The following is a 25,084-nucleotide window of genomic DNA, read 5'->3' as shown; positions in this document are numbered from 1 at the left end:
GACACTCTTTTTATTAACTATTTTCCGCCATACTTTCCTGTCCTGGCATACTTCTCTAGCTTCTTTTATGTCCATGCATTTTTTCATGCAGGCTCTCGTGTAAAATTAGTTTTCCTAATTAGAGATTCATCTATTTGGAATATTATATTAAACTATTCTGTTGAAAATGGATATTTTTTAGTTGAAAATTCAACTATTTGGTCAAAAATGAACGTTTTTTTCAAATAAGTCAACTATTTCGTAAAAAAATTTATCCTTTTGGCTTAAAAATTGAACTTTTTTGCTAAAAATTTGTCTTTTTTGTTAGGAAAATAATTTCTTAAATGAAATTTCAATTACTAAGTTGAAAGTTAAATGTCTTTTTTTAAAATGTGTTTTCAGTTGTAAATTCAAATGTTCAGTCAAAAATTAACTTTTCTGTGAAGAATTCCTCTTTCTGGCTTAGATTTTGAACTTTGTTGTAGAAAATTGTTCTTTTTTGTAGAAAATTAATCTAATTAATCTAAAAATAAAAAATTCTTAATACCAGTGATAGATAATAAAAAATGTTGAAATAAAAGTTTTCAGGTCTAAAAAAGTCCTATCAAAAATGTCTATTGTTCTTTTGCGATATTTTCCCAAGATTAAGAGAAAAATTGATGATTCCTTCTATTACTACAAACTTTTCAAAAATATTTGGAAGAATGAAAAAGGTGGGGTTTTCCAGAAAATATACTTTTTTCGTGTTAAAAATTTGAAGAAAATAATAAAAAATATATTCTTGAAACCCCCATAAACACCTAATTCTTTTAGAAATTTTTCTTCGCAAATCGGAAAAATACAAAGAGAATCATCTATTTGGTTTGTAGATTAAACTTTTTTGTTCAAAATTTAACTGTTTCGTAAAGAATTCTGTTTTTGGCTTACAAAATTGAGCTTTTTTGTTGAAAATTTATCTTTTTTTTTGGTAGGAAATTAATATTCTTAATTGAAAATTCAAATAGTATTTTGAAAGTGAAACTTGTTTAAATTTTTTTTCCTTTTTAATTAGAGATTGATCTTTTTGTATTGATGATTTAACTATTTTATTGAAAATTTATCGCCTTTAGTTTAAAATTAAAATTTTCAGTCTAAAATTAACTTTTCTGTTTAAAATTCAACTTTTTTGTAAAAAACTCCTCTTTTTGGCTTAAAAATTGAACTTTTTTGTTGAAAATTTGCCTTTTTTGATAGTAAAGGAATCTTTTTGATTTAAAGTTTAATTTCTAAGTTGAAAGTTAAACTACTTTGTAAAAATTAACGTTTTACTTTAGAGATTCATCTTTTTGGAATTTTAGATTAAACTATTTTGTTGAAAATTGATAGTTTTTAGTTAAAAATTCAACTATTATTTAGTCAAAAATTAGATTTTTTGTTGAAAATTCGTCTTTTTTGGTAGAAAATAAATCTTCTTGACTAAAAATTCAATTACTAAGTTCAAAGTTAAACTACTTTGTTAAAAATTAATTTTTACTTTAGAGATTCATCTCTTTGGTGTGTAGATTAAACTATTTTTTTTGAAAATTTATCGTTTTTTGTTGAAAATTCAACTACTTAGTAGAAAATGAACTTTTTTTCTTAAAAGTCAACTGTGTTGTAAATAGTTCGTCCTTGTGATTTAAAAATTGAACGTCTTTGCTGAAAAATTTGTCATTTTTCTTAGAAAATTAATTTTTGTATTGAAAGTTCAATGACTAAGTTGAATGTTAAACTACTTTGTTAAAAATTACTTTTCATAATTAGAGATTCATCTGTTTGTTTTGTAGATTAAACTATTTTGTTGAAAATTTACAGTTTTTAGTTGAAAATTCAAATATTGTGTCGAAAATGAATTTTTTTCTTAGAAGTTAACTGTTTTGTAAATAATTCGTCCTTTTGGCCTAAAATTGAGCTTTTTTTATTGTAAATTTGTCATTTTTTTTAGTAGGCAATTAATCTTCTTGATTGAAAATTCAATTACTAATGTAAGTTGAAAGTTCAAATTCTTTTTTAAAGATTCATTTTATTAATGTAGGATTTTTGTTTTGTTCGAACATTAAACTATTTTGATCAAAATTGATAATTTTCTGTTGAAAATTCAACTATTTGGTAAAAATGAACTTTTTTGTTAAAAATTTGTCTTTTTTGGTAGAAAATGAATGTTCTTGATTAAAAATTCAATTACTAAGTTGAAAGTTAAACTACTTTGTTCACAATTAATTTTTTACTTTAAAGATTCATCTCTTTGGTGTGTAAATTAAACTTTTTTGTTGAGAATTGATAGTTTTTATTTTTAAATTCAAGTATTTGGTCAAAAGTGTACTTTTTTTCTTAAAAGTCGACTGTTTTGTAAAAAATTCATCTTTTTGGCTTAAAAATGGAACTTTTTGGTTAAAAATTTGTCTTTTTTGTTAGAAAACTAATTTTTTTATTCAAAGTTCAATTACCAAGTTTTAAATTGAACTTCTTTTTTTTTAATGTTGAAAATTGATCGTTTTTAGTTGAAAAATCAAATGGTTAGTCGAAAATTAACTTTTCTGTTTAAAATTCAACTTTTTTGTACCAAATTTCTCTTTTTGGCTAAAAAATTGAACTTTTCGTTGCAATATGGTCTTTTTGGGTAGAAAATAAATCTTCTTAATTGAAAATTCAATTACTATGTAGAAAGTTCAACTATTTTGTTCAAAAGTTGAAAAAAAAATTTTTCAGAAAATTAATTTTTTTAATGGAAAGTCAATCACTAAGTTGAAAATTAAATTACTTTGTTAAAAATTTATTTTCTTAGTTTAAGATTCATCTCATTTTAAAAAGTTTTTATGAAGACATTTTGATAAATTTTCCAGAAACAAAATATTTCATACATCTATTGTGCAGTTTAAAAGGATATCTTAGAATTTTGGAAGATTTAAAAGCATTTTATAGGCTCTATAAGGTTTTAGGATAATTAAACAAAATGTTAAGGGTTTTTAAATGGATTTTAACGGTCTAATAAGATCTCCAAAGATTTTAATTATTTAAATGGTTTTTAAAACCTCTCAAGGTGTTTCAATAAAATTTCCAAGATTTCAGGAAATATCAGATTTCATGAAATCTCACGAGTGTAAAAATTTCACGTGATAATTTATAATATTAAAGGCACTTAATAAGATTTCCAAGATTCAACGGGTTTTAATTTTATAATTTTTTATGCCTGTATTTAATAATTGATGTTTAAAGAGTCATAAATCGTTCAAGACTAGGGTGGGCTGAAAAATCTCAAACTGATTAAATTTATTGAAAATGTTCAACATTTTTATTTACAGCAAATTTGTTGTTGTTCGGGAAGTCTATGGAAAAAGACGGAAAAAGGTAAAAAAATTCTTCGTAAAAATGAAATATTTCCAAAAAATAAAGAAAAGTGCAATTTTAAAAATTTGTACTTAGTTACAAAAAAATTTGCTTCGTTTTTTCAAAAATGTTTATGTTTTTTCTAATAAATTAAAGTAACACATATTTTTAAGTTTCAGAAAAAAATTTATTTTTATTTTTTAAGGATATTGAAACATGAACAATTTGGACACAAGATCCATAAAAATCCGTTTACGCAGGATCCGTAAAAAATGAAGAAAAAAAATATTTATTCCATTGAAATATAATATTTTTTAAATGAGGAAATATGTAAATATGTAAAGATACTTCATGTTTTAAGATCCGTGAGAAATAAATATATTAAAAAATACATATAGAAAAAAAATCAATTTTTTTTAACTTTGGTCAAAACTAACCAAATGCAGGCCTCACATTAACTATGTGATAAAAATATAGGGACCAAACGGTACCTTTTATCTCACCAACAGAGTACGTTTTTAACGCTCAAAGAGTAACCAAAAAATTCAGGATAAATTCATAAGAATCAAAACAATTCAAGTTAAATTTAAAAGAATTCAAATGGACTGGACTAAATTTAAAAAATAAAAAAATAAAAATTGTTTTCCATGAAATTGCAATGAATTGGGAGGAATTTAAGAGATGCGAGAAGAATTCGATAAAATGCATGAAAATTCAAAATAAATGGAAAAAGTTCAAAAGAATTTAAAAAATTTAAGAATGTGAAAAAAACTTTATTGAATTCAGTAACTTTGAAATGAGCGTAGAAAAATTCACGGAGATTCAAAGGAATTTGATGAAATGCCTAAAAATTTAAACTGAGGTTAAAATACTTCAGGGTCAATTGAATACAAACTTTTAAAAATTAAAAAAAATCGATTGAAATAAGTAGAATTTAGAAGAATAAAAGTGAATGAAAACAATTCCAGAGAATTAAAAGGAATTCAGGGTGAATTCCAAGAAACTGGATACCACTTCAAATCTTTAAAAGCCTACTAATTTGTAACTGAAGAAATGACTGATGGCGATCAAAAATTCAAAAGAATTTCAAGGAATTGGATTTTTTTATCCATTTATTTTATTAAAATTTAAGGTAACTTCAATCAATTTAAATAAAAAAAGTGTGTCTAATGACTACCAAATAATTTAAAATAATTTAAAAAATTGTCTTAAAACATCGAAAAAATCTATTTCAGTAAAATTTGATTAAATTTATAATAATTTAAGGGAAATGAGAAGAATTCGATAAAATTTATAAAAAACCAAGCTGAAGTTAAAAAGTATTGGATGAGTATCATGAAATCAGTTAAAAATTGATTTACACTTTGTTATAAAATCTCTTTACATTAGAATCTTTAGAAATTACCAGAACATTTAAAATTTTAAAATCTTGAAAGCGTAGAGGTTTTTAAAATACGCTAAAGTCTTACAAATTCCTTCAAATTATTGAAATCTATTAAAACTTTATCAAAATCTTTAAAAATAACCAGGAATATTTTTAAAGAATTTAAGGCAATTCAGAAATAGGTATATACCTAAACGGAATAGTGATTAACCCATGAGTTAATTTATTGAAATAAAACTGACTAATATGAACTTTTCATTAAAAAATTTTTAAAATCTTGAACTTTTTAGGCCTATCCTATTGAAAATATTAAAATTGGAAACCTTTAATTTAATTTAATAATTCTAAAAAGGCATTAGGAACTGCACATTTAAATTAATTTTTACTGGTTAACAAAACTATCATACGAAACTAAACATGAAAAATAGTAACAATCCTGATTTAGCATTAAAAAATAAAAAAAAATGTTAACAAATATTTGCGATTTCTGTAAAAAAAAAAGAAATTCACCGCCACTTTAACAGATCCAATTGTAAAACATCAAAGTTTAATCATTCTAAAATCGCTGAAAGATATATGACTTTTAGTTGGAAGCTTTCATAATAATGAATTCAAGTTGAATTAAACCGTTACAAATTTAAAAATATCAAACTTCGTTTAAAATTGAAGTGTTCTTCAATAAGAATCAATGCTTCAATGTGGGAAAAGTGAATTAACGAATTTAAAGAATATTCTATTATAATAATTTTTAATCTTTCATATTTTTATATTTTTAATAATTTTTCTGCAATTTCGCAGAGAAGAAAGCGAAAATAAGTCAGAAAAGGCTGGGGTTTTGACTTTTTAAATTAGGCTTTTTTATTTTAAAATAACAAAAATCGTAGTCTTCATTTTAACTTATTATAAATAATACAAAAAATGTATACTCAACAAACTATGTTCTCTGAGTACTTTGAGCAGGATGGCCAAATTAAAAGCTTCTGTACAAGGCTAGAAAAACTGACAAAATAGCTATGAAATAACTAGATTGACGAATAATTCCTTCGCTTCTGGTGTAAGAGTCAATTATATGAATTTTCCAACCCATATTCGCGTGAGTAAAGGAATTATAATACACGAAGTCAGGCCAAGACGAATTCGGCGTTATTTCCAAAATACCACCTTCTCCTGCAAAGAAAATAATATAGGATCATTTCATTTACTAATTGAAATTGTTAATGAAATTCATTTTTTTATTTAAAAAGCAAATACAGTATTTCACGATAATATCATTAGATTGTTGCGAACAATTTTGAAGAAATATGTCATTTAAAATTCAAATAAGTTAAAACTCTTCAAAATCAAACGATTTTAAATTGAAAATGATGGGTTTGAAAATTAAGAAATTATTAAACACTAATATATGTTTTATTTAGAAGGTTTTAACTTTGAGCTTTATTAAATCTGAATTTTCAAATTAACAAGAAATAAACGTAAAAACTTTCCAAAGTGAAATATTTATGATTGAAAGAATTCGCAGTTAAAAAAATATATTTATTTAATTAATTATTAAGTGTTTAATGTTAATTAAACTTCAATAGTCAATATGTAAGAATGATAAATAATTTGATATAAGACAATTTTAACTTGCAGCAAATTTAGGACGGGGCCAAATCAAGTTTAAATTAAAGTTGTAAGTAAATAGGATTTTTTATTGTTCATGGGAATATACTATCCCATCAACATTTAATGATGAAACATAGAACAATCGGTTAGGCACTTTTTTAAGAAATTGTTTTTTACATTTAATTACTAGGAAATGAGGATTTCTCTTAAAATTTAATGCTAAACATTGGTTTACATTTTTTAACAGCTTTTTGTTTTATGGAATGTGGCCATTCCAAATTATTTAAAGGCAAAAACCTCATTTAAAAAAAACTTCAATTATTTTTCATCTAAAAATGTCAAAATTAAAATAAAAAACAAAATTTATATCTTTGAATATTCGTGGGTTGACAGACGACCAATTTCAATGAAGAAATCTATTAAAGTAAATTTTAGACAATAGTCACTATATAATCTTATCATAATTTTTTAATTTCTAAGTAAGATAATACAGAGATCGATTTGTTTATATAGCGCCTGACCGATTTTGTTGGCTTTCATTTTTGACCATTTAATTTAAAATGATTTAATTTGAAATATTTGCATTCGAAATTATTTAATTTGGTACGCTTCCATCGCTAAATAATGGTTTTAACAATAGCGGGATTCGAATTTAAAATAAATTCAAATTTTTTAATTCGATTTAAATTTTCTTATTTATAGATAACAATTTAAAATAAAAAATTATTCAATTTTTTTACTTGTTAAATGTAAAATTGTTGAATTATTAAGGCTCTTCATTCAAAATTTGTTGCACAATAATTTTTGAAGATTGACATTTGAAACTGTATAATATTCCTTTTATAATTAAAAAAAAATGTATTTGTACAATTTTTAACTTTTCTGATTTATAACTGTTTATTGTTTAATTTTGAATGCTGTCATTAAAAATATTATTTCATCCTCATGTACAGTTTAAAATTGTTCAATTAAAAAAATATATTATTCAATGGAGAGTACATCCAAATATTAAATAATGTCAAATACTGATACAATAAATTAATTAAGATTAATTCGTTGAAAATATATTATTTAAAATATACATATATCACAATGTATGTTTTTCTCATGACGAACAAATTTAAAATATTGTAGATAAATTGTATGAGGTCAGCAAATCTTAAGTTTTTGTTAAAATTATTATTTAAAGAAAAAAAGTTTGAAATTAAGAATGCATTTTATATAGGACTAGAAAAAAGGTTTACCAATTTTTATACAAATATTTTAACTTTTATAAAATATATACTGATTCGAAAATTCGAGAAAGTGTTTTTAATAAACAAGGTTTTTATAAACTTAAATTCAATGAAACGTTACGATTGCTAAAATTGTTTAAAATGGACACAATAAATATACTTGAACTATTAATTTAAAATGATTACATTATTGTTTAATTTTATTAATTCATTTGAATTTAATAAACTAAAAATGTGAAATTCTTTTTAGTGGCAAACAATTTGACTACTTATTAGAAGCAAAAAAATGGAAATTAAGAAACAAACCTGGTTCGCAAGTGTGAATCAAAGATCTGTTGAATTTTTTAAAGCTGGGAAAATCATCGTCCAATCTTCTGTCTCGATCGCTGTGCTTGCTCAAACACAAAGGGCCAACTAAAATAAAATGTTCATTAAGAAATTTATTTTCGTTAATAAAAATATTAAACTTTTGCTGCTTTTTCATTTTAAAAAATCATTTTCAAGACTAGGTTTGGTAACAAGTTGAACAATAAGTAAAGAAAAATGGTACAGAAATTGATTTTCATTTCATAATAATAAATGTTATTATAATTTTTAAAGACAGCAATGATTCTTCAAAGTTTTTTGATATATTTACTGTCGTGTATGCGTGTTGTCAAATATAGAAAAAAAAATCCTAAGATGTAAAGCTAAGGAAACAAAATTAGGAAAAAGTTCTGTTTTTTATAAGTATTTTATCAAATAATAAACATTGATGTTATGTTTATCGACTAGGGATATAGTTTTTTATTGACGGAATAAAAGTTTTCGATCCGCTAGTCCAAAAATAAAAAGAATCAAATATTTTTATTCTTTAACTGTGAAATCTTTTTCTAGCTCCGCTGGGATTCGAACCCAAGTCTACAGATCTATAATATACATGCATATAATAATAGCTGAAAATAATTACAATTTGAGAAATCTAATTTTTTTCGAGGGTTTAATGACTCAGTTTTTTAGTGTCGACTAGATTGCAAGATTGGAAGATTGCATGGGATTGCATATAGATTAAAAAAATTCCATAAATTATAGAAAATTAATAATAGATAAAATAGGTAATACAAAAATACGATTCTGCACAAATAAACTTTACGCACAAAAAATCTGTAATTCCCTTGATATCTATAAAATCACTTGAAGTTGATTAAAATCCATTACAATACTCTGAAATCTCTTAAAATCCCCTGATAAATTTTGAAATATTTTCCAGAGAAAAACCCTTTCAAAAAATTTAATTCATTCTTTGGAGTTCTTTTTCGAAGTCTTTGGAAAAATCCTGCTAAATTATTTGAATTCCCTTGAAATGTTTTAAATATTTTGAAATTCTATGCAATTATTTAAAATATGTTAAGAGCTCAAAAATCTTTCGGAAATTTTCAAATTCAATATAATTTTCAATATAAATTAAAATTCTTTATTAAAGTTAAATTAAGGATTAACGTTCCTAGAATTATTTGAAATTCTTCGAAATCACTGGCGATTAAATAAAATCCTTAAAATATCGAAAAATTCTTTGAAACCTTTAAAAACCCAACAAAATGTATTGAAATCTCTTGAAAGCATTTAAAATCCCTTGATATTTTTGTACATAGTAAAAAATCCAATGAAATAAATATATATCACTTGAAATACCTTGAGAATGATCTTTTGAAGTCCTTTGGAACACCTTAAATTTCTTGGAAATCTTTTTAAATATTCTAGAATCCCTTAAAATGTTTCGAAATCTTATGAAATTCCTGAAATTTTGTGGAAAAATTTTTCAATCTCTTGAAAACCGATAAAATCCCGTGAATTTTGTATACTTTTTCTCTCATATGTTTTCTCTTTCTGTTTTGCATTAAATCTTTCAATATTTTAACATTATTTTTTTATATCCTGATTTTCGTAGAATCGCAAAAAAAGTGATAAGAAATCCGTAATAGGAAAATCATGATAGACCTATACAAAATTTCTTACAATATGTTTTCTTGTGGTGGAATTACAAGAGTTTAGAAAATACTAGATTGGATTGAAAAGGATTTAATGAGATTTCATGAGATAAGATCACAAAGATTACAAAGGATTGCATAAGATACCATATGATTGCACCGAGATTTTATCGTATTGTATCTAGATTGCATGAGATTAAATCAATATTGAATGGAATTGCATCGAGACCGTAAATGATTGCATGAGATTGCATCGATATTGCATTGGATTATAAGGGATTATAAATGATTGGATGCGATTATAAGGGATTGTAAAGGATTGCATAAGACTCTATGGTATTGCATTGAGATTGCATGAGGCTATGAGTGATTCCAAATAATTGCAAGGGCTTCAATTTAGACTGAATGGGATCACAAGGGATTATAAATGATTGAATGGGATTCTAAGGGATTGCATATGATTATAAGGCATTGAAAATGATTGCATAGGGCTGCATTTAGACTGCACGAGATCATAATGGATTGTGATTGATTACATGGGATTTGAAAGGATTGCACGAGATTGTATATGATTGTAAAGGATTGCATTGGATTATTAAGGACGGTGAATAATGGACTGGGAATGTATCAAGATTAAATGGAATTGCAAAGGCTTCCATGGGATTATGAGGGATCGTAAATGATTGCATGAAATTGCATTGATATTGCATGGCTTGATGGGGAATTGCAAATGATTGCATGGAATTGCATAGAGATTGCATGGGGTTATAAAGGAATACCTTCGATTATAAGGGATTATAAATAATTACGTGGGATTGCATAAAGGTTCCGTGCAATTATAAGTAATTGTAAATTATTGAATGCAATTGGAAAGGATTGCATGAGAATGCATGGGATTCCGTCGAGATTACATAACATTATAAGCGATTGAATCTATATTTCGTGAAGTTGTAAATGATTTCACAGGATTATAAGGGATTTAAATAATTGTACGAGATTGCATCAACATAGAAATGGGCTTGTAAGGGATTGTAAATGATTGCATGAAATTGCATTAATATTGCATTGGTTGATGTCGGATTTTGATTGATTGCATGGAATTATATACAAATTACATAAGATTATAAGGGATTATACATTCTTTCTTGGGATTTCAAGGGATTGTATTAGATTGCATCGACATTGTATGGAGTTATAAGGAATTGCCTTTGATTACAAGGGATTAGAAGTGATTTCATCCAGATTCCATGCGATTATAAAGTATTGCAAATTATTGAATGAAATTGCGAAAGATTGCATGGGAATATAAGGGATTGTATTTGATTATAAAGTATTGTAAATAATTGAATGTGATTGCAAAGGATTAAATAAGATTATAACAAATTGTAAATAATGGCATGGAATTATAAGTGATTGCATAAAATTTCCTAGAATTATAAGTGATTGCATGGTATTATAAGGGAGTGCATTGGATTATAAGGTATTAATTCAAAATATAAGGGATTATAAATAACTGCACAGAATTTTAAATGATTGCATGTGATTGCGAAGAATTGCGTCAAGATTGTATGGGATTGTAAGAGATGTCATTGCATTGTAAATTACCGTATGGGTTTATAAAGTATTGCATGAGCTTACATGGGATTGCAAGGGATTGCATTAGATTATAAAGGATTGTAAAAATGATTGAATAGGATTGCATCGAGATTGCATGGGATTATAAGCGATTGTAAATTCTTGAATGCGATTGCAAAGGAGTATATGAGATTGCATGGGAATTCATCGAGATTCTGTGAAATTATAAGGGATTGCATTGAAATATAGGATTGAGAACGACTGTATTGGATCGAAAAGGATTAAATGGGATTGCATCGAGATTGTAGGTGATTGCATCGAGATTGCAGGTGATTGCAAATGATTGCATGTACCAGTGTTACTAAATAGTTAATAAAGAACACAACAATTTCTAGATTATCTAATTATTTTTGAATGCTTCATTGCTAATCTAGTAACGTTTTAGTCCTTTTTAGGATAAATAATTTTTGGGATCAATGAAATTTTGGACGAAGATAATACCAACCCAAAAACATAATTTAAATAACTCTGTAACAGTGGCACGGTACTCTAATAAAACTGTTCCAGCCAATCCTGTTTGGCTCACTTCGAATTTTGATTGGTCGACCATTATTGTCGCTGCTGCGCCGAATCAGCAATGCCTTACTTTACAGCGCAAATTTTTAAAAGGATACTTGTTATAGATCTAGGGTGGCCGCGGGACAGGGAAACCCGGGAAATGACCGGAAATTTATTTCTTGACCGCTATTATACTACCAACTGTCAATATAAATAAATAATTTTAAAAATGGATCTGTACTTTAAGTATTAAGTACTGAACAATAATGTATTTGATAAAACGATTCTAAATTCGTTTAAAAATTTCCAGAGTGTTACCGCTTTCAATTATAAACGCTTAGTCATTAAAAAAATGTAAAGGTGCGATTGAAACTTAATAAACTATTTTCTACTTAAAAATGACTTAATAAAAATATATTCGTAATATAAGGCTTTTATTGAATTAAAAATATTGTTTCAGTTAAAATTATTCACTTTTGAACCCATTTAATTTGAAATTTTGTCGTTAGAAAAAAGAATAATTAATTAATATTCAGCAATATTTTTCTGTTAATTTAATAATAGTAAATTGAAGCCAAATATTTAAAAGTTAAAAATTTTAATTTTAATTGTTTGACATTGAAAGTTTTAATTGTTTAAATTTCGAAAAGCTTATAATCTTTTCACGTTACAATTTTTATTGTTGTATTTAAAAAATGTTTCATTTATAAGCGAAATTGTTGAATTTTTATGCAGAAATAGTATTTGAATACTTATTATTTTGTAGAAAAAACTTCAGTAATTTTAAGAGATATTGAGTAGGTTGGAAAAGATTAAAAATTAATTTAAAATTCAAATACAATTTTTCCTACAATTTTTAGAAAATCCTGCATATTTGTTTAAAAATCCTTAAAATAATCCAGGGTGTTTTTTGGAAATTTTGGAAATCTCTTAAAATCTTTTTAAATACTCTGTTAAAATAATTTTTCAAACTAAAAAATCATTTTCAATTTTCCTAGGAATATTAAGAAAATGTTTTAATTCTTTTTGCACCTTTCACAATTCTTAAAAAGCTTCTAAATTTTTTTTTTAATTCTGAAAAAATCTGTATTTAAAACAAATTAGGTTGTGGGGATTTGCACCCAAATTTCGGTACGAATAGTCGAATTTTGCCGGTACACAAACTTCAATTATATTCTTTGATATCATTTCAACAAATTCAATTAATTTTAAAAGTTATTTAGAAGTTTTCAAAAAATTTCAAAAATAATTTGAAATTTGAATAAATTTATGACAACTTCTAGATTTCTCAAGATTTTGAAATAAAATTTTAAAGCTTTTCAAGGATGCTAAACCCAGTTAAAATGAAAATAATTTAACTTCTAATTTTAGAGCTTTTAAGTTAAAACATTGCTTTTTAATATTTCTAGTCTAAAATAACTGAACAATATAATTTTGAAAATTTTTAAAGTTCATTGATTGATTCTTTAATGTAGAGTATTGAAAATGTTACCGTGGATTTACATATTTAGATTTAATCCTGAATTTTGCAGTTTATCTTTAATTCATTGAAAACTGTTGAATTTAAAAATGCTAGTACCTTCCAGTTTATATCTATAAATAATTGAGCATTTGAAGACACATTTTTTAATTGAAAAACTTTTAAACTTCAATTTTAAAAGTTTAAATTTCAAGACTTTCACTTTGAATGCTTTAATTTGTTGTCTATTTTTTATTCCTTTAAATGGAAAAATGTTTAAAATAGAGTTCGATTTTTTCAATTGTATTGACCGGGAAAAACGTTTGCGAACCGGGAAATGACCGGGAATTTTTTTCTTCGATTAAAACGTTCACCCTGAGATAAAAAAAAATATTTAAACTCATTTGTAGAGACTTTCCTCAAGCGATTACACTCTGTTTTAAGTGCGCTCTTGATGACGCAAAGAAAAAAATATTTTAAACATGCAAATACCCCATTAAAAATTAGTGTAATTTATTTTACCTGCAGTTGGCCTCGGTCTGCCTCGCCTGGTAAATTCGACTCCAGCGAGAACTCGTACTCTACTTTGTGCACTATCACTGAGCCTGTCATATCCACCATGTGGTTCATCAGTTATGATAAGTGGATGATATAATTCGGCACTATGAGGATTATTACCTCCATGAACTCTAAAATTATAGGTCAAGCCTCTACGTAGATAGAGTTCAGGAATTAGTTGGCCATTTAGGTACCAAGCAAGGCCCAGAGTTGTTTGACCAGTTATGGATTGGTAACCTTTCCGGCCTCCTGAGGGACCAATAGTTGCTTTGAAGGTTCTGATACTTCTATCGACAATATCTGCCTTCTCCCATGGCTCTCTGTATTAAATAAAAATTTAATCGGACAAAAAATAAGAAAGAGGGTCAAAAGAAGACAAAGAATAAAAGAGTTTGATTTTTTGGTGTAGTTTAACTACCTTATAGAGTTGTCATTGACTGTGAAATCCATGCAAGAATTTTCAGGATCTGTACGACCCAGATTCAATTTTATATCTTTTTTTGGATAAATGTCGTGGAAATTGGGTTCGTTGTTTTCATCAAGTCTTCCTAAAGCCCAGACGATGTATACTGGTCGATCAGTTGGATATGTCTTATCTCCATTATCAGCTATAATTTCCAAGAAATGTTCAGCTCAGTTTAAACAATAATAACAGATTTCACGTACCAAAGGTCTCTCAAAACTGGGTTAGCAGTCATTTTTCACGAAAACAGGGCAATAATAGGGAATAAATTCATTTACGTAAAACTGTTGTAGATTCCATAATTACCATGTTGAATTCAATACGAAACGCTTCAAAATATTATGATTTCATTTCGAACTGTATATTGTGTATTTAACAAGAAAGTTCAATTTTGTACCAAAAAAGATTAATTTTCTACGAAAGAGTTCAATTAGTCAAGCTAAAAAATCGAATCTTTTATACGACAATTTATGTTTGAACCTAAACAGATGAATTTTCAATAAATAAGTTAATTCTTAATAAAAAAAGAGCATTTTTTTTAAATTTTCAACCATACAATTTTTTTAACTAAACAGCTTCATTTAAAACCAAATATTTCAACTTTCAAAGAAGACACATATTTTCAACACAATAGTTGAACTTTTAACGAAATAGTGAAATTTTCAACCAAATATTCGCATTTTAAATACAAAAAGGTTATAATTAAACTGAAAATTGATAGATTTTTTAATAAATAACCCACATTTTCAAGCTAGAAATACGTTTTTTGAAGACCACAAGTTAAATTTTCTTCAACAAAGGTTATTTTAAAAGACTTTAAACAAAATGACTTCACTAAAAAGATACATTTTCAAGAAAACAGTTGAATCATCGACCAAATTAAATAAGTTTAACAAAATAGTTGAATTTTTGACAACACAATTCAATTTTTAACAAAACAGTTGTACTTTCAACCTAATAGTTTAACTTTCAAGCCAAAAATACTAATTTGTATAAGTTAGTTGAATTTTCAACTTGCAAATATGAATTTTCAAAAAATGGTCGAATATCCAATAGAAAAAATAATTGTTCAGTGACATCTTTACTAGTTTTTTTTTTTAAATGTCGGATTTAATTGACCCAATTATTATATTTCTTGAAACAAAAAGTAATCTTCAACCAAAAAGAGTTGAATTTTCAATAAGGAAGTTAATTGTTAACCAAGAAAGATCAATTTTCGTACAAAAGAGTATGACTTATATCATAAAATATAAGTTTTCCATCCGAAAGGACGAATTTTCATCAAAACAGTTAAATTTTCAACCGCAAAATACGATTTTAACCAGATAGTTACATCTTAAACCAAATAGATAAATTTTCAACATTAAATTTCAACAAAAGCTGTAGAATTTACAACCACACAGTTTAATTTTTAATTAAAAAAAGACCAATTTTCAACAAAATAATTCCATCCTCAAACAAGAAAATGAATTCTCAGCCAACCAGATTAATTTTTTAACAAAAAAGACGATTTCTCAATAAAATACATCAATTTTCAACCAAATAGTTGAATTTTCAAGTTACAAAGCATAAATTTTCTATCAAAAATGAAACAGTTTAATTTTTAGAAACAAAAAGGAATTTTCAACAAATAAAAAATGAGTTTTCAACAATGTGAAGTGTAATAATATTCAACTTACAGGAAATAAGAGTACGTCTGTACGAGATCTTTGTTAGTCCATCTTCTCTTGACGCAGTAATAAGTTGATTACTATCCAGTCCTCCAACAAGATCATCCTTACAAACTCCCTTATATTGGCCGAGAACTTTTCCACACTTAAAATTATTCACATGAATTATCATAAATAATCAGTGAATCATTTAATAAATAGTAATAAAATATATTTTTGAACCAAAAAGGGAATAATTCAATTTTCAGTTAAAACAATTTTAAACCAAAAAAATTTTTTTAATAAAATAGTTAAATTTTTAACCAGCGAGATGAACCTTCAAATAAAAAAAAAATATGGCTTAGCAAAAAGTGTAATAATTGATATTACCACCAAAAATATTATAATAATTAATAAAAGGTACTTGAATTTTATAAAAAATGCGAATTTTCAAAATAGTTAAATTCTCCATCAAAACAGATTAATTTTCGAACCAAGAGGAGAAAGTTTCAACAAAAGAGTTGAACTTTAAATCAAGAATCATTCTTCAGTAAATAAAAAAAAATCCGATCCAAAATGTTAAATTTTACAGCAAAAAAAAAACGAATTTTCTACCAACATAATTTAATTTTCGACTAAAAAATACGATTTTGAAAAAAAATATATTTAAAATTATGATTTTTTATTCAAACAAATGTATTTTTAACCAGAAAGTTGATATTCATCTAACGAGAAAAATATTCTACCTAAAAAAAAATAATTTCAAGAAAATACAGAAATTTTCAATTAAAAAAGATCAATTTCAAATAAAAATATAATAGTTAAATTTTCAACCAAAATTATTAAAATTCATCTAATTGGATTACTTTTTTACCAAAAAAGACGAATTTTCAACTAAGTACATGAATGTTCAATTAAATAGTTGAATTTCTTACCGAACAGATGAATTTTCTACCCAGAATATTATCTACCAAAACATGAACCAAAAAAGTCGAACTTTGAACCAAATATGAGAACTTTGAAACAAAAGAAAATTTCAACAAAATAGTTGAATTTTAAAACAAGAAAGATTTGAGTAAATAAATAATAATAATTTAATCCACGATGTTAAATTTGCATACCACAAAGATGAATTTTTCAAACAAAAAATTGAATTTTCGAACCAAAAATATGATTTTTTAAACGCGTAGTTTTTATTTTTCCGAAACAGTTAAATTTTTAACCCAAGAAACCCAATTTTCAGCAAAATAGTTGAATTTTCAACGAAAAAGAATGATTTTTTAATAAAATTGTAAAATTTTCAACAAAATAATACTATTTTCAACCGCAAAATGAATTCTCAACTCATATAATGTTACACGTTTATTTCATTAACAGAGCTTATATGTATGTTTTCTCTCTGAAAATTTCTGAAAATTTCAGATAAGAACCTTAATTTGTGGATGAATAAACTTCAAGTTCAGTTTTTCGAAAATTCCCTGAATCATTCAGGTTTTCCCTGCAATTCCCTGACTTTCCCTGACCATTTTTAAATTCCCTAACTTTCTTTGACTTTTTGGAATTCCTTGATCTGTATCAACCCTCTATTATAAATGCACTGAAACCTGGATTTAAGAACAGATTCGGGCATCTCTTGCAGTGGCCTTGATCGTAAATCCAGGAAACCAAACGTAAACATTCAGGGCCATCTTAATAATTTCCAATTGCGTAACGGAAAGGCGCAGTGCGCGAGTACACTCTCCCATATATTGTGTAATATTAGGAAATGGTTCAGGGGGCCCTGACTGTTTACGTTTGAATTTTCTGGATGAACCACTGAAGGCTACTAAAGCTATCCCCGAAACTTTTGGTGAATCCAAGTTCCAGTGTACATAATATTATGCGCCTGAGTACCCGCGCACTGCTCCCGTTGTCGCTACGTTGATGCTTGTCACGTATGACTGAGCACCGCCTCTCTTTCGGTCCCGCGGACCCCGCATCATCAAAAAGTCGAGGACTGCAATTCTAGGAACCTTGTAAACTCAGATTTCTTAAACCCAGGTTTTAGTGTTCATAGGAAATTACTCACAGGTGCTTTAGCAGTAACGTTGTAGTCCAAGGCATATCCTCGAATATCATCCATATATGTTACTGCCACATCTGCGCCTTCCATTTGACTGTGTTCTTCAGACCCAGAAAGACCAAACGCCATATAATCATGTTTTCCTGGAATTTAAATTTATAAGTAGTCGGAAATTAATTCTCAATTTTATTTTTAAAATTCGAAACAAAAATCGTTTACCTATTTGACCAATAAGTCCAATTGTGATTTGGGGCCCAAAAACTTGCCACTTCATTTGGTAATTACTATGGAGTTGAACGCAGTTATCCAAGTTTTCCAATATTTTCTTCGTTGGTATAATCTGAAATTTTGTTTAGAATAGATTTATTTTTTAGATTCTTCAATTTCAGAAAACCTTCGAACAGGACTGATTTTAGAACTAGAAAGCATTATATTTTTTAGTGTAATTTTTTTTTACTTTAATAGCTTTTCAATAATTTAAAAACTGTTTAAAGGGTTTATAACTCACTATTATAGACGTTACACCTTTACGAAAAAATAATATAAAGAATGCAGTGTACATGAATATAAAGGTTTTCCTATAAGAAATTTATTATACTTTTTTTCACAATTATATAAAAATTTGAACATTTACTCAATATGGAAATAAATAATATTAAAATATTGAAAAAGGTGATATGAACAAATTATGTCACCTTAACTAAAGATGGCGGAACATTGAGACCCTCTAGAATACTGACGAATCCAAAATCGGATTTTGTTTCAACGTCGTAAATACTGAGCCAATCGATGTTGAAAACAGTAAAGTTTCCTGGTAATTGAATTGTTATATCTTCCGTATTATAGGCTCTCAACGGCTCTAAACTATAAATAAATATGGAATAAAAAATTTAAAAACAATATATTTATTAAAATACGGACGTCGTAAACTAAGCAGGAAACTTTTTTTTAACAATGCAATTATTTTACTACTATTAAAAAAATGACACTGATGTTACTGTTTTCGCAAACTGCAAAGTCAATTCAAAATTCTTAGTAATTCAACAAATGTAAACGTCCGACGGAAACTTTATAAACTATTTTCATTTTTAAAATAACTTGAAAGTTATTAACTTCATAATAAACACGCTTTTATTCAATTTGAAATCGTATTGAAATATTTTTTCAATCTAAAATATTCTATTTTTAAGCCATTAAAAATTGTGATTGAAAGAAAAAGAAAATTTGTAATTATTAAGGAACATTTTAATGTTCATTTAAAAATGAGAAATTATAGATAAAATAATGAAAACTAAGCAATTGTTAACTGAATTGTTTTAAAAAGACAACCTTAAATCGCTCAAATTTGAAATTGTATCATTGAGCGATACAATTTTAATTTTTGCAATTAAATTGTTTTTAATTTTTAAGCAAAAGTGCTCAATTTGCATGCATAAATTAAAATTGAATAATTATTAATTTGAAACGACTTAAAACACAAATATGATATAATGATATGATATAAATGATGAATAAAAATCAATTTGGAGCATCGAAAATGATTGCGTGGATTTATATTTTTAACGTTAGAGTTTAAATAAAAAATGAATGAATGAAAATTGTTTGAGTGCTTGAATTTGCAGTTTAGTTTTGGTTAATTTAAATGGGAAAATTTGCAGCCCTGAGAGTTCGATTTTTTAGAATTTCAATGACAATGAAAATATTGAGCAAATCGAGAAGTGACCTTTAATTTTTTGCCCTTGTTTAAAACTGCCACCCTAATTATAGAAAACTTAAAGTGATTAAAAAATGTCGAAAGATTTAAGAAATTTCAAAGTTTTTGACGATTTCAGGGAATTTTGCAATATTTGAGAGATTCAAAGGTTTAAAAATAAATGTAAACATTCTCTAACATTGCAAGGAATTTAAAAAAATGAAAAGTTTTCAAGGGATCATGTGTTTTTAATTGATTTCAGTAAATTTCTACGAATTTTAACCATTTCAAGAGATTTAAATTTTGTTAAGGTATTTCAACAATTTCAAGGGATTTAAAAACTCTTAGCGTATTTTAAAGGATTTCAAGGAATCTCAAGAAATATCAAAAATTTCAAGGGATATTAAAGGGTTTTTATATGATTGGCGAATGTTACGGGATTTAAAAGAGTTTCAAAGATTTCACAATTTTTTAAAGTAATATATTTCAATGGACTTAAATAATTTCAAAATATTTCAACGATTTCAAGGGATTCCAACCTTTTTAAGGGATTTCAACAATTTCAAGCGATTTCAACGATTTCAAGAAATTTCAAAAGTTTTAAGATATTTCAAAAATTTTAAGAAATTTCTAAAAAAATAAGAAAGATGTCGAAGTATTTTAAAGGGCTTAATCTGATTTTGTGGATTTTACGAGATTAAAGAGAGTTTCAAAAATTTCATCATTTTCGAAGGAATATATTTCAGTCAATTTTAACTGATTTCAATCATTTCTATGGATTTCAATAATTTCAACAATTTAAGCAATTTCAAGAGGTTTCAACATTTTCAAGAGATTTACAAAAAGTGTAAGGTATTTCATTAATTTCAAGGGATTTTAAAACTTTTATGGTATTTTAAATTAGGTAAAGAATATATTTCAATGGACTTCAACAATTACAAAAGATTTCAACGATTTCAAGAATTCGAACCATTTTTAGTTTCAAGGGATTTCAACGATTTCAAAGAAGTTTAACAGTTTTAGGATATTTTAAAGAATTTAAAGAAATTTCTAACAACATTGGATTGATGTCTAGGGATTTAAAGGGCTTAATTTGATTTTGTGGATTCTACGAAATTTAATAGTTTAAAGAATTTCATCATTTTTCAAGGATTATATTTCAGTCAATTCCAACGGATTTCAGTAATTCCAGCAGATTTAAAAAATTTCAAGGGATTTCAACAAATTCAAGGGATTTTAAAACTTTTAGGTTATTTTAAAGGATTTCGAAGAATTAAACAAATATAAAAGATTTTGAGATTCTTATAAAGGGATTTTATCTGATTTCCGGGATTTTATGGAATGTAAGAGAGTTTACAAAATTTCATCATTTTCGAAGGAATATGTTTCAGTAAATTTCAATGGATTTCATTAATTTAAATATATTCAAAGAATTTCAAGGAATTACAACTATTTGAAGATATTTCAATCATTTCAAGGCATTTGGACAATTTTAAGGAATTGAACAATTTTTATGGTGTTTTAATGAAAGAAATTTCAAAGATTTCAAGGAATATTGAAGGGCTTTTATCTGATTTATCGATTTTACGGTATTCAAGGTATTTAAAAAGTTTTAAGATATGTTGAAGGATTTAAAGCAATTTATCAACAACAACAAAATATAAAAGATTTTGAAAAAGGATTTTGAATTGAATTTCAACGTATTTCAATTATTTCAATGAATTTTAACAATTTCAAGGGATTTAAAAACATTTAGTGTATTTTAAAGTATTTCAAGGAATTACTAAAAATATCAACGATTTTAAGGGGTATTAAAGGGATTAGATATGATTTGTGGATTTTACAGGATTTAAAAGAGTTTCAAAGATTTCTTCATTTCTTGATTAATTACTTAATGCTAGGAAATTAGTGTCCTACGTAGTTGACGACGTCGAAATTTTCAATAGGGCAATGTGAAAAAATTAGAAGATTTTGGTACATACTAGCCATATTCGTCAGGAACTTTTGTTCCCTTACTGGAAGGTTGTGGTCCAACACCCACCCAAAAATAAGTGTCTTTTCCTTTACCATTGTAAGTGAATTTCGGAATTCTCAGTGTTTTCGCATCTACTATTTCAACTGAATCTGAAGATACATCGTTACCTTTTGTGGAAAAGTGCTGTATCTTTTGAGGACCTGGCGGATCGAATTCTTCCGGGATGTACACATCGCCAAAAGTATTCTGTTTTAAGAAAAACAAAATTTTAAAAACCAATTTTTTTATTCTTGATTGAGATAACAAAAAAATTAATTCTTTAATTAACTCATTTAAAATACCTGACTATTTATATCGTATACTGCAAACCATTTGATGTCCCTGATTTTTTTACTATCAGGCAATGTCAGTGTAAAATCTCGATTTGAGTAGGGGCCAAGTAAATTTGTCCTGGAATTTTAAAATAATATTGTTTCGTATCTTCATAATAATTAATAATTATATTACATTAGTAGAGGCAAATCAAATATTTTTTTTAACTTTTATCAAAAGGAACAAAGCAATTTTTTTATTTCCTACTAACTTTCCCCATTCGTCAGGAACAATAAATCCTTGAGGCCCTGGCCGATTTGTGCTACCAGCCCAAAAAAATGTATCTCCTCCATTTCCATCATAAACGAAATTTTTAAAAAGTAATGTAAATTCGTCAACAACGTAGACGTCACCGCCTACTTGATGGTGATAGGTATTTAATTTTCCAAGGTACTTTCCATTATATTCTTCATTGTCCTCCTGAGTATGAACTAAATTACAAAATACGTTAAATTATTAATTAGAAATTTGGTCATTTCTAATCAGGAAGATTTTAATAACTCTTTCAAATATGAATCGTTAACTAAGTGTTTTATTAGAATTTTGAAATTATATTTCAGTTCAATAAACCTCACATGAAGGATAACAGAACATAACTCGATAAACAACATTTTTCCGAGAATGGGTTTATTGGATAACAAGTTTATAAAAAATTGAATTCGAATTCTCGTTTTCGAACACAGAAATACAAAAATTTAATTTAAATTTAATTAAAAATTTTAAAATAGTATTTTAGCGTATTAACGTTTTTTATTTTCTTCAGCATCAATACTTTCTAAACTTATTATCGTTTATTGACAATAACAAAATTTTTCTTTTTTTAATAGTGCTTTCACCAAATAGTTATCAATAATTTAATTATTAAATTCGACTTTATCTTCCGAAATAATTAAAAATAGTATAAAAAGTTTATTTGATGGAAAAGACCCTTTATTATTTTATCAAATGGTTTTTAAGTTGCATTCTCATTATATTAAAAATACCTCCTGTAATTTGTATGAAGATCAAATAATATTTGTGAGCACGAGATTTTTTTTCAAAAACATTAATTTTTTAATTTTTCATGGGAACGATGCAAGATATCATAAAAGTGTAGGAGGTATTTTTTGTAGATCTTTTTAAAATGAGGAATATTTGTTTTAAAACATTTAAATCTGTCATTCTTTGTAAGAAAACTATGAAACTTCATTTGTTTTTTAAAACAATTCTTGTGATCACAAAAATGGTTTAATCTGCCTGAAACTCACTGGATGTTTTTCTTACAGAGTGACAAATTAAATGAAAACATAACAAATAAAAAGGTGCGTTGTTTGTGAAAATAAGTTCTGTATATTTTTAAAAAAGAACATTTTGTTTTTTTAACCCTTTTAAAATGTTGAATGGATTTCAAAAGAGAAAGATAAATTCCATCAGAAGCTGGGAAAAAATTAAATGCCTCAATTAAGTCAAAAGTTACAGAATTTTCAAGAAGAAATAGGTGTTTTTTGAAAAACATAAAATTCAAAAACTCCAAGCTTTGCAAAAAATTGTTGTTTTTGAAATTAGCAAAATATGTGTCGTATAATTTAAAAAGGATTGGATCTTGAGCATTAAGCATTATATATTCTAAAAAAATGTAATTGTTAAACTTTTAAAGCTTTTAAATCAAGGGATTTTAAATTCTCAGTTTATTTTTGATTCCAAAATACAAATTTCAAAAAGTGAAATTTCCAGTGTTGAAGATCAATTCCCAAAAATTTAAAACTTCCATAATGTTTGATTTAGTAGAGTTCTTACGCAGAAGTGTAGAATGTTGAATTATTTTAAAAGACTGATAAATGTAGAAAAATGTTAATTATTCTCAAAATTAAACAATATCAAAGTGAAATAAAATCAATTTAATATTGAAATACTCTAAAGTTAACTACGTTTAACTCTAATATTTAATATATTATACAATTTTTAAAAGTGTGAAAAAATCAAATAATTTCGGAAGTAAGCATTTGAATTATTGTATCGATATTTGAAAATTTTTAAGTCCAGAATTCAAAAATACTTATTAAAAAATGTATAAAGTTAATATTCAAATTCAAACTTTCCAGACAGATTAATTAAATAAATCAAATAAAATTACATTTAAATTGATGGAACAGGTTTTTATACTAAGAATTTAATCAAATGTTAGTCAAACAAAAAATTTATTCAGTTCCAAGTTCTTTGATCTAGTCTTGATCATATTGTAAATATTATTTTTTTTTTACTTTTATTTCATTTCATTTGAATTCAAAACAAAATAATAATTAATTTTTCATTTAAATTAAAAATTCAATTTATTATCAATTGCCTATTTTTTCACTAAAATAAAACAGTCATTTAGTTTTTTTTACAGTGTGGGAGTTCGATGCTCGGATAAAATGCATATCCCGTTAGAGCGGAGATTTCATTGCCGGATCGGAACACTGACTCAGGCGGCTAAAGTAAAACATGTTTCATCTTAGTCAATTCAAGAACTAAATAAATTAATAAAAATATTGATAATAAAATGCAAAAAATATTAACAAAGGTGTTTGACTTACCTCTTGAAATGAACAAAAAGCAAATAATCGCTGTCAAAAGGTCGAAAGACCAACACATTTTAACTAAATATTTCATCGTTTTATCATTGCAGAATCCCTGCAAGTCTTTCTTGGGACTTAGAATCACTCATTGCGCAATTGTTTAAAAATTACATATTTTTCTCAGTAATTTTCAAATTTTGGGGACCAGTAATTTGAAAAAATAAAATTAGAATATGGAGAACAGTTGAAAATACTTTATAGAACCTTGCTCTTGACAAAGAGAAATGTGGACGGTTACTGGTGGGACCGATAGTACAAGACTTCGTCCTCCAGAAGAAAGAGAAAGTACAGTGGTCTTGGTACCACGTCCGGTGTATTGTGACGAAATAGAAATCGTTGATAGTGTACATATTAAGGCGCCAAAATACGATTTCTTTGAATTAAAATAATAATTAAGTCTTGTTTTTGGACATTGATCAACAAATAATAATTTAAAGGGCAAAAACCATAAAGAACATCAATTTTAATTTTTGTGATGAGATTATTTTTTCTCCTAAAAAAACCATGATTTTCTAATCAACATTTTTAGCCTTTGGAAATGATAAAAAAACTACGTCACAATGACAGTGTGGATAGGTTTTGTGATTATTTTTGTCGTAGGATCAGGA

At 26.1% G+C, this 25,084-nt stretch overlaps 1 protein-coding gene across 1 annotated transcript; it reads right to left on the bottom strand.

The window, feature by feature from the left end:
• Positions 1-5,548: 5,548 nt before the first annotated feature.
• Positions 5,549-24,727, bottom strand: LOC117166879 (protein Skeletor, isoforms B/C). The gene is made up of 12 exons (XM_033351298.1): positions 24,435-24,727; positions 22,091-22,310; positions 21,849-21,957; positions 21,515-21,753; positions 18,535-18,703; positions 18,059-18,179; positions 17,846-17,982; positions 15,808-15,943; positions 14,084-14,273; positions 13,630-13,985; positions 7,855-7,962; positions 5,549-5,875 (listed from the first exon to the last, which is right to left on the bottom strand). Exons 1-12 carry the CDS (start codon positions 24,508-24,510, stop codon positions 5,679-5,681), a joined length of 2,058 nt encoding a protein of 685 aa, XP_033207189.1. The 5' UTR covers positions 24,511-24,727; the 3' UTR covers positions 5,549-5,678.
• Between the last annotated feature and the right edge of the window lie 357 nt (positions 24,728-25,084).

Source organism: Belonocnema kinseyi, chromosome 2 (genome assembly GCF_010883055.1).
Source record: "Belonocnema kinseyi isolate 2016_QV_RU_SX_M_011 chromosome 2, B_treatae_v1, whole genome shotgun sequence".
In the NCBI taxonomy this organism is placed as follows: Eukaryota; Metazoa; Arthropoda; class Insecta; order Hymenoptera; family Cynipidae; genus Belonocnema; species Belonocnema kinseyi.
The sequence above is the reverse complement of the archived record's forward strand: the minus strand, read 5'-3'. Positions and strand labels throughout refer to the sequence as shown.

Coding starts and splice junctions, on each gene's coding strand:
- LOC117166879 (XM_033351298.1), bottom strand. CDS start 24,510: ATGAAATATTTAGTTAAAATGTGTTGGTCTTTCGACCTTTTGACAGCG. Junction 21,958..22,090: donor GTTCCTGACGAATGGGGAAA/GTTAGTAGGAAA, acceptor TTAAAATTCCAG/GACAAATTTACTTGGCCCCT. Junction 5,876..7,854: donor GATTCACACTTGCGAACCAG/GTTTGTTTCTTA, acceptor TTTTCTTTGCAG/GAGAAGGTGGTATTTTGGAA.